We start from the raw sequence: 9535 nt of genomic DNA, 5'->3' as shown, positions 1-9535 counted from the left end.
TAGCGATTACGCAATCGTCTCTTGCTTCATTTTGTTTCCAGAAGACAAGAAAATGTGTGTTAAAGGCAAACAGAAACAGGAATACTGTTCCAATGACTATAGATGTGTTCTTATTTGTACAAATTATCTTTGCTTTAAATGGGTATATAACGGATATCCACCTCTCGATCGTTACAAGCATGACATTCCACTTAGCACAGTAAGGAAAGAAGTATGCGTTAAATCTGTGAATGGGACACACTGCTGGGATAAAGAAAATGGAAGGTATTCCGGGGATCGATTCGAACCATTCTGGCAGCAACACTCCGAGGAGAACAGCAGTGTCCGTTAGTGCAAGGCTGATTAGTAGGATTCGTGTTGAAGCCTTCCCAAATCGTCGGGCAACCAGCACAATTATTGTCAAAATATTGAGGCCACTTCCAACAGAACAAATGATGGGTGGAACACAGAACCAGATCAATTGCGAGATCGCCCGGATTTCGCTGCTAGCCACTGGTAACTCTGCCGTCGAAAACATTCGAAAATGTTGGAAACTGCGATACCGATGGGCGATGAAATAATATATCCCTCATAACCAGCAAGAGCTTGCCTCATGAATATGAAAAATTTCATTAAGTTCCTGAGGCAGCTGATTTTTGCGATAAACCTGATAACAGTCTTAAATAGGTATAATTATGATAACGGTATCAGATTTTGAAGTGCTGTGAAAACAATCATTCGTAAATATGTGTCTCAATCGCAAATCACTACATAGCTTAAAGGCTTGAACTATTAACCCTCTGCAACATGTGTCATAGGCGAATACAATGAGCGTTCCCTCGACTTCATTTTCCAAATTCTGTTATATCTCGGAGCGTCTTCCTCTGTTCAAAGACAACAACTTCCAAGAACATTACGTGATAAAGTAGGTCTTTTAGTATTCATCTCTTACAGAACATATACTGTCACATTGTTTCCTGCAGAAGTCCTCATCAAGCCAGAAAGCGGTCTGTCAATCTCAATCAGAGTTGTCGTGTCACGAGGGGAGGTCTTGCTAATTACAAAAAAATCCCATTTGTAATTGAAATAATTTTCATCAACTATATATAACCAAGATGAAGTTGAAGGCTCACTAACTTGCGTTAACTTTTCTCACCCTGGAGTCGGCTGAGCTCTGACGTGTCTGATCGAGGTATACTTTCTTAGAAAATGTCATCCCTGTTTCCGAGGTCATCTCGCTAACTACCAGAAATGGTTAAACCTTTCATCAAAATCACCATTAGAGGTCAACGTCTTATAAATATTGAAATTGCTTGTAGATGTCGCTGTTGCATCATCGTTGTTATCATCCTAATACTGACGATTCTAATTGCTTTAACCATAATATGAAAGTCAGCTTTAGGATGGGCGCCAACGTGGAAAGAATTCATCAACTAGGTACATGTACACTTAGAGCAGGACACTGTAAGACTGAGCGCACTAACCAACGGCCTGGAGAAGGCATGCTTGCAGATTGGCAAATAACAATATTTTATCATACCGGATTGTGGAAACCAATCTACATGTAGACAGCTAGAGCGTCGCCTGAACTTTTGTAAAAGCATACTGCTCCTCCTTTTGAGCAGACTTCATCACTGTCTAAGTTGATGAACTAGAAATTAATTCACTAAGGACTTAGTTGATCAACTGGTCGTCTTCAAAGGATGTACATGTATATGTATTAATTAAGTACCCTAATTATGTACCTTGTAGCCGATATGGCGAACAGTCGTTTGTCAGGGTGATTTATGTTGCCGGTGTAGAAATTTGAAATGGCCAAGGATAGAAAATCCGGGGAAAGAAAGACTCTTATTACAATGTATGCGCCTTCCCTCAATGAGAAATTGAGAGTTGTTCGCTAGACCATAATCCGTCAGAACACAAATTAGGACCGGACTCTTCTTCCAGGGAGACAATTTCTAAAATATCTCCAAACACCATGTCAACTGCTGGCTTGAAGAAATTAATACATAGTCCCTTCCTGAATGTGTTCAACGCCTAGTTCACTGGTTTTAAAACATTGTTTTGGTAGTGTTTAACGTTTTTTCTGTTTTGTTTCAACTTATGTGTAGAAACCCGCAACATTCGTTAATTTTTGGCACGCACAACCTCTGGCGCGGGAAACCTTTCTGGCAAACCGGCAGCGTGCACCCGAGCGATATTACACCCAGTCATTTCTTCGATTCCATTGTTGTGTATAATTAGATGACGGAAACTTCTACTGTAAAGAGTGAATAGAAGATGACTTGGCAGCGGAAAGCTTGGTTACAAGGCCCTTGATCATGCCATTGGTCCTTCATTAAGGCAGTATTTTTGGTTTGATATATGCCTCACAATATCAGGAATCCGGACTTGCCCCGTATCGCTGTGCTTAATGTGCTAAGTTTGCAAAGGAAAACAAGTCATAAACTTTAGTACAAGATACCACAACCCCACCCCCCCCCCCCCCCGTTCGATCGGCTACCACTCAAATAGTACATGCTATAAACGCCGTAGGAAATCAAAGCAAAGAAAAATACATAATACCGTAGATGAGACAAGCATTTCTCACAAAACAAATTGTGTAAAAACGAAGATATCTCACTTCGAATTTATAGGGCGCGCCAGTCGGAGATTCCTGCAGCGAAACATTAAACAAACCCCCGTCTGAACTGGCGACCACTTAAGCAGTAAAGGAGGAAATTGATACCATTATTACTGTAGGACAAAAACGTGAGAATATCGTGAATGAGCCAAGTTAAATCATTCGCTGGCAACAGATTTGTGTAGGAAGAAACAATATAAATTACTGAAATGGGTAGAGTTAATACGATGAAGGTCACACTGACAGTTGTCAACATGTAGGTCATACTGGTCATACGAGCCGACTGATCTGACGCACAATGGCCTGGGTTTTGAAGTTCCCTTCGTTGATTGTACCCGCGAATTACTGCAATCAAAATCGAAACATTACAAGCTACCATAACAAGGAAGGGAATGCCATTGTTAACAAGTAGGTCAATAACATGCCATATGAAATGAAAAAAGTCATCATAGGCCTCTGTGGCTATTACGCATTTCTCTCCTTTTTTTTCAGTTTCCAGAAGACAAGAAGATGTGTGTTCAAGGCGAACAGAAACAGGAATACTGTTCCAATGACTAAAGACGTGTTCTTAGCTGTGTTAATTATTTTTGCTTTAAATGGGTAAATGACGGAGATCAACCTCTCGACCGTTATTAGCATGACACTCCAACTCGCACAATGAAGAAAGAAGTATGCTGTAAATTTGTGAATGGGACATATTGCTTGGACTAAGGTAAAGGGACTCATTCCCAGACTCAATTCGAACCATCCTGGCAAGAACACTCCAAGGAGAACAGCAGTATCCACAAGTGGAAGGCTGATTAGTAGAATCCGCGTTGAAGCCTTCCCTACTCGGCGGGCAAGCAACACAGTTATTGTCAAAATATTGAGGCTGCTTCCAACAGAACACAGGAAGGGTGGCACAATGTACCAGAGCGCCTGCGAGACCGCCTGGATTTTACTGCTAGCCACTGGTAACTCTGTCGTCGAAAACATTTCGAAAACGTTGCTAACTGCGACACCAATGGGCGATGAAATAATATAACCCTCATAACCAGCAAGAGCTTGCATCATGAATATGAAAGATTTCGTTAAGTTCCTGAGGCAGCTGATTTTTACGATAAACCTGATGACAGTCATATATATGATTATCGATAAACTTGTGACAACGGTATCAGATTTCGAAATTCTGTGAAAACAATCATTCGTAATTATGTCTCCCATTCGCAAATCACTTACATAGCTTAAAGGCTTGAACTATTAACCCTCTACAGCAGGTGTCATAGGCGAATGCAATGAACGTTCCCTCGACGTCATATTCCAAATTCAGTTACATCTCGGAGCGTCTTCCTTTATTCGAAGATAAGAACTTCCGAAAACATTGCGTGATAAAGTAGGTCTCGTACAGAATATACTCGGCTGACACATTGTTTCCTGTAGGAAAGTCCCCATCAAACCAGACAGCTAGAGCGTCGCCTGAACTTTTATAAAAGCATACTCCTCCTTTTGAGTAGACTTCATCACTGTCTAAGTTGATGAACTAGAAATTAAATCACTAAGGACTTAGTTGATCAACTGGTCGTCTTCAAAGGATTTGCATGTATCAATTAGGTACCCTAATTATGTACCTTGTAGCCGATATGGCGAACAGTCGTTTGTCAGGGTGATTTCTGTTGCCATAATATTACCCTGGCTATCACATAGCCGTTGCCTCATGAATTTTTTAATATTATTCCACCAATATATGAACAGGTGATTTTTACACACATCGGGCCGACTTTGGACCAATTTTGAAAACATATACATGTAGTTTGTTGCAGCACGGATGTAGGCTTTCATTTCTCAAGTTTGACCTGAAATTAAACTACATGAAACTTTTGCCAGCCCCGCCCGGCAGATGGACGGTATGCCACATATTGTGTGGGCGAAAGACCCAGCGACTTTCTACAGATTCCATGTGATAGGGAACCAATAGGTGGCGTCATTTTTGATGCCAGATAGGTCATGGAAACGGTCAAAAATGGGCAAGAAAGACAGTGTTCCCAGTGTAGTACAAAGTGTGTCTGGTCATAGATTCGTTCAAAAATATTCATTTTCACCTAAATGAACCGCCCTGTGATTACCAGAAGAATTCTACTCCTAAATTTGATTGAAAAACCCCAGGGGTGTTGTGACTTGAAGTTAAACGATAAGGAATTAGCAGATATAGGCCAAACCTCGCCCCACAGCTTGGACGTATATGTTAGCGTATGAGCTCAAACTGAGGGTGAATAATGCTTTTCATTGTCATTGGTCCCTTGATGATGTAAAAACATTTTGATAATAACCGCGAACTAACAGTAGTACAATGTGTACATATACTTTAGGAAATCGATGTCTTTATCGACAATAAAGGAAAAAAGAGTGAAATAATTAATTTTCTGAGCATAACTGAAGCTAACAAAATAAAAGAGAACAAAACAATTGTTACATTTGTACAACCCCAAGACAGACAACAACATTATCAAGACAGGCAAGAAGCACGACAGGTGACGAGCCACTGTCCAAGCACATACAGGGCACTGCCGACGCAGAAAACAGCTTACGAGAATCTGCTCGCTGAAAATGTCGAATTGGACACCAAATTTCCAACTCGTGCTTTCAGACCCGCTGCCGTATGAAGAACAGAGAGGAATACTGGCCAAAGGACACCACTCTGACCACAAAGCTTGGTCTCTGTCGTGGTGGAACTCTCTTGTCGACTTTGCTACAGAAACCGACTGACTGTCTAGCGTGCATCTCAAAAATCAGAAAGTGGAAGAAGAATCTTACTTCAGATTTATAGGGCGCGCTACTCCGAGATTCACAATGACGAAAGAAGTATGCTGTAAATATGTGAATGGGACATAATGCTGGGATTGAGGTAATGCTTCTCATTCCCAGGTTGTTTTCAAACCACAATGGCAACAACACTCCAAGGAGTACAGCAGTATCCACAAGTGCAAGGCTGATTAGTAGAATCCGCGTTGAAGCCTTCCCAACTCGGCGGGCAAGCAACACAGTTATTGTCAAAATATTGAGGCTACTTCCAACAGAACACAGGAAGGGTGGCACAATGTACCAGAGCGCCTGCGATACCGCCTGGAATTTGCTTCTAGCCACTGGTAACTCGGCCGTCGAAAACATTCGAAAACGTTGCTAACTGCGACACCAATGGGCGATGAATTAATACAACCCTCATAACCAGAAAGAGCTTGCATCATGAATATGAACAATTTCGTTAAGTTCCTGAGGCAGTTGATTTTTGCGATAAACCTGATGACAGTCATATATGATTATAGATAAACTTGTGATAACGGTATCAGATTTCGAAGTTCTGTGAAAACAATCATCAGTAGTTATGTGTCCCATTCGCAATTCACTTACACAGCTTAAAGGCTTGAACTATCAACCCTCTACAACAGGTGTCAAAGGCGAGTACAATGAGCGTTCCCTCGACTTCATTTTCCAAATTCTGTTATATCTCGGAGCGTCTTCCTCTGTTCAAATACAACAACTTCCAAGAACATTGCGTGATGAAGTAGGTCTTTTAGTATTCATCTCTTACGGAACATAAACTGTCACATTGTTTCCTGCAGAAGTCCTCATCAAGCCAGAAAGCTGTCTGTCAATCTCAATCAGAGTTGTCGTGTCACGAGGGGAGGTCTGGCTAATTACAAAAAATTCCCATTTGTAATTGAATGTATTTTCATCAACTATATATAACCAAGATGAAGTTGAAGGCTCACTAACTTGCGTTAACTTTTCTCACCCTGGAGGCGGCTGAGCTCTGACGTGTCTGATCGAGGTATAATTTCTTAGAAAATGTCATCCCTGTTTCCGAGGTCATCTCGCTAACTACCAGAAATAGTTAAACCTTTCATCAAAATCACCATTAGAGGTCAACGTCTTATAAATATTGGAATTGCTTGTAGATGTCGCTGTTCCATCATCGTTGTTATCATCCTAATACTGACGATTCTAATTGCTTTAACCATAATATGAAAGTCAGCTTTAGGATGGGCGCCAACGTGGAAGAATTCATCAACTAGGTACATGTACACTTAGAGCAAGACACTGTAAGACTGAGAGCACTAACCAACGGCCGGGAGAAGGCATGCTTGCAGATTGGCAAATATCATTTATCATTACCGGATTGTGGAAACCAATCTACATGTAGACAGCTAGAGCGTCGCCTGAACTTTTGTAAAAGCATACTCCTCCTTTTCAGAAGACTTCATCACTGTCTAAGTTGATGAACTAGGAATTAAATCACTAAGGACTTAGTTGATCAACTGGTCGTCTTCAAAGGATGTATATGTATTAATTAAGTACCCTAATTATGTACCTTGTAGCAGATATGGCGAACAGTCGTTTGTCAGGGTGAATTCTGTTGCCGGTGTAGTTTGAAATGCCCTAGGATAGAAAATTCGGGGGGAAAAAAGACTCTTATTACAATGTACGCGCCTTACTCAATGAGAAATTGAGGGTTGAATGCTTTAGACCATAATTCGTCAAAACGCAAATTCGGACCGGACACATCTTCCAGGGGGACAATTTCTACATCTACATCGGTTCAAAAACGGTTGCGTGTTTGCTGCTGCTGCCGGAAAGAACTAATTCTTTTCAAACTGGTTTTATTTCAGCGATAACAATCGCTTATTTCCAGAAGATCTTCTGTGTCTGCTGCGCCCGGCTGAAGACAATAATTGTTCCTTTCCCTTGAGTCAGCTGCAATTGGCGAAGAGCGTCCGACGCTGTCGGCAAGGGAAATCTCTCATAACAGCATGTCAACTGCTGGCTAGAAGAAATTGAGACATAGTCCCTAACTGAATGTGTTCAACGCCTGGTTCATTAGTTAACTTTTTTTCTTGTAGTGTTTAACGTTTTTTCAGTTTTGTTTCAACTCTTATGAAGAAACCCGCTACATTCGTTAATTTTTAGCACGCACAACCTCTGGCGCGGGAAACCTTTCCGGCAAACCGACAGAGTGCACCCGAGCAATATTACACCCAGTCATTTCTTTGATTCCAATTTTGTGTATAATTAGATGACGGAAACTTCTACTGTAAAGAGTGCATAGAAGATAACTTGGCAGCGGAAAGCTTGGTTATAAGGCCCTTGATCATGCCATTGGTCCTTCAGTAAGGATGTATTTTTGGTTTGATATATGCCTCACAATATCAGGAATCCGGACTTGTCCTGTATCGCTGTGCTTAATGTGCTAAGTTTGCAAAGGAAAACAAGTCATAAACTTTAGTACAAGATACCACAACCCGACATCCTGTTCGATCGGCTACCACTCAAATAGTACATGCTATAAACGCCGTAGGAGATCAAAGCAAAGTAAAATACATAATACTGTAGATGAGACAAGCATTTCTGACAAAACAAATTGTGTAAAAACGAAAATATCTCACTTCGAATTGATAGGGCGCGCCAGTCGGAGATTCCTGCAGCGAAACATTAAACAAACCTCCCGTCTGAACTGGCTACCACTTAAGCAGTAAAGGAGGAAATTGATACCATTATTACTGTAGGACAAAAACGTGAGAATATCGTGAATGAGCCAAGTTAAATCATTCACTGGCAACAGATTTGTGAAGGAAGAAACAACATAAAATACTGAAATGGGTAGAGTTAATACGATGAAGGTCACACTGACAGTTGTCAACATGAAGGTCATACTGGTCATACGAGCTGACTGTTCTGACACACAATGGCCTGGGTTTTGAAGTTCCCTTCGATGACTGTACCCGCGAATGACTGCAATCAAAATCGAAACATTACAAGCTACTATCACAAGGAAGGGAATGCCATTATTAAAAGGAAGGTCAATAACCTGCCAAATGAAATGAAAAAAGTCATCATAGGCTTCTGTGGCTATTACGCATGTGTCTCTTGTTTCTTTTTGCTTCCAGAAGACAAGAAGATGTGTGTTCAAGGCGAACAGAAACAGGAATACTGTTCCAATGACTAAAGACGTGTTCTTAGCTGTGCAAATTATTTTTGCTTTAAATGGGTAAATGACGGAGATCAACCTCTCGACCGTTATTAGCATGACATTCCAGCTCGCACAATGAAGAAAGAAGTATGCTGTAAATTTGTGAATGGGACATATTGCTGCGATTAAAGTAATTGGACTCATTCCCAGGCCGATTTCAAACCACATTGGAAACAACACTCCAAGGAGTACAGCAGTATCCACAAGTGCAAGGCTGATTAGTAGAATCCGCGTTGAAGCCTTCCCAACTCTACGGACAAGCAACACAGTTATTGTCAAAATATTGAGGCTACTTCCAACAAAACACAGGAAGGGAGGCACAATGTACCAGAGCGCCTGCGAGACCGCCTGGATTTTGCTGCTAGCCACTGGTAACTTGGCCGTCGAAAACATTTCGAAAACGTTGCTAACTGCGACACCGATGGGCGATGAATTAATACAACCCTCATAACCAGAAAGAGCTTGCATCATAAATATGAACAATTTCGTTAAGTTCCTGAGGCAGCTGTTTTTTGCGATAAACTTAATGACAGTCATATATAATTATGGATATAATTATGATACCGGTATCAGATTTCGAAGTTCTGTGAAAATAATCATTCGTAATTATGTGTCCCATTCGCAAATCACTTACATAGCTTAAAGGCTTGAACTGTTAACCCTCTGCAACAGGTGTCGTAGGGCTACACACCACTAATAGATTTTAAGCCATTTTCCTTTAGACATCAACTGCCATAACTTTTTCCCAATATCTCACTGGAACCTAATATTTGCAGGACAGAAAGACCTCATCCAGGGCTTAAATTTTTGACAGGTCATCACCATGATAATTTCAGGGTTGGGGGGGCTGATGTTTTTTGGGTCGATTTTGTCTTAATTTCACGCGTCCACCACGTTTCACGGCTCAGCAGGTTAATTGGATCCCCAAATCC

General features: G+C 41.1%; 1 protein-coding gene across 1 annotated transcript; it reads right to left on the bottom strand.

Annotated features, from left to right (window-relative positions):
• Positions 1-8015: 8015 nt before the first annotated feature.
• LOC135489450 (galanin receptor type 1-like) lies at positions 8016-8996 on the bottom strand. The gene has a single exon (XM_064774808.1). It carries the CDS (start codon positions 8994-8996, stop codon positions 8016-8018), a length of 981 nt encoding a protein of 326 aa, XP_064630878.1.
• Between the last annotated feature and the right edge of the window lie 539 nt (positions 8997-9535).

The sequence above is a fragment of the Lineus longissimus genome, chromosome 6, assembly GCF_910592395.1.
Source record: "Lineus longissimus chromosome 6, tnLinLong1.2, whole genome shotgun sequence".
NCBI classification, from domain to species: Eukaryota; Metazoa; Nemertea; class Pilidiophora; order Heteronemertea; family Lineidae; genus Lineus; species Lineus longissimus.
The sequence above is the reverse complement of the archived record's forward strand: the minus strand, read 5'-3'. Positions and strand labels throughout refer to the sequence as shown.

Bases quoted from the DNA above. Each gene is read 5' to 3' on its own strand.
- LOC135489450 (XM_064774808.1), bottom strand. From the start codon at position 8,996: ATGTTTTCGACGGCCAAGTTACCAGTGGCTAGCAGCAAAATCCAGGCG.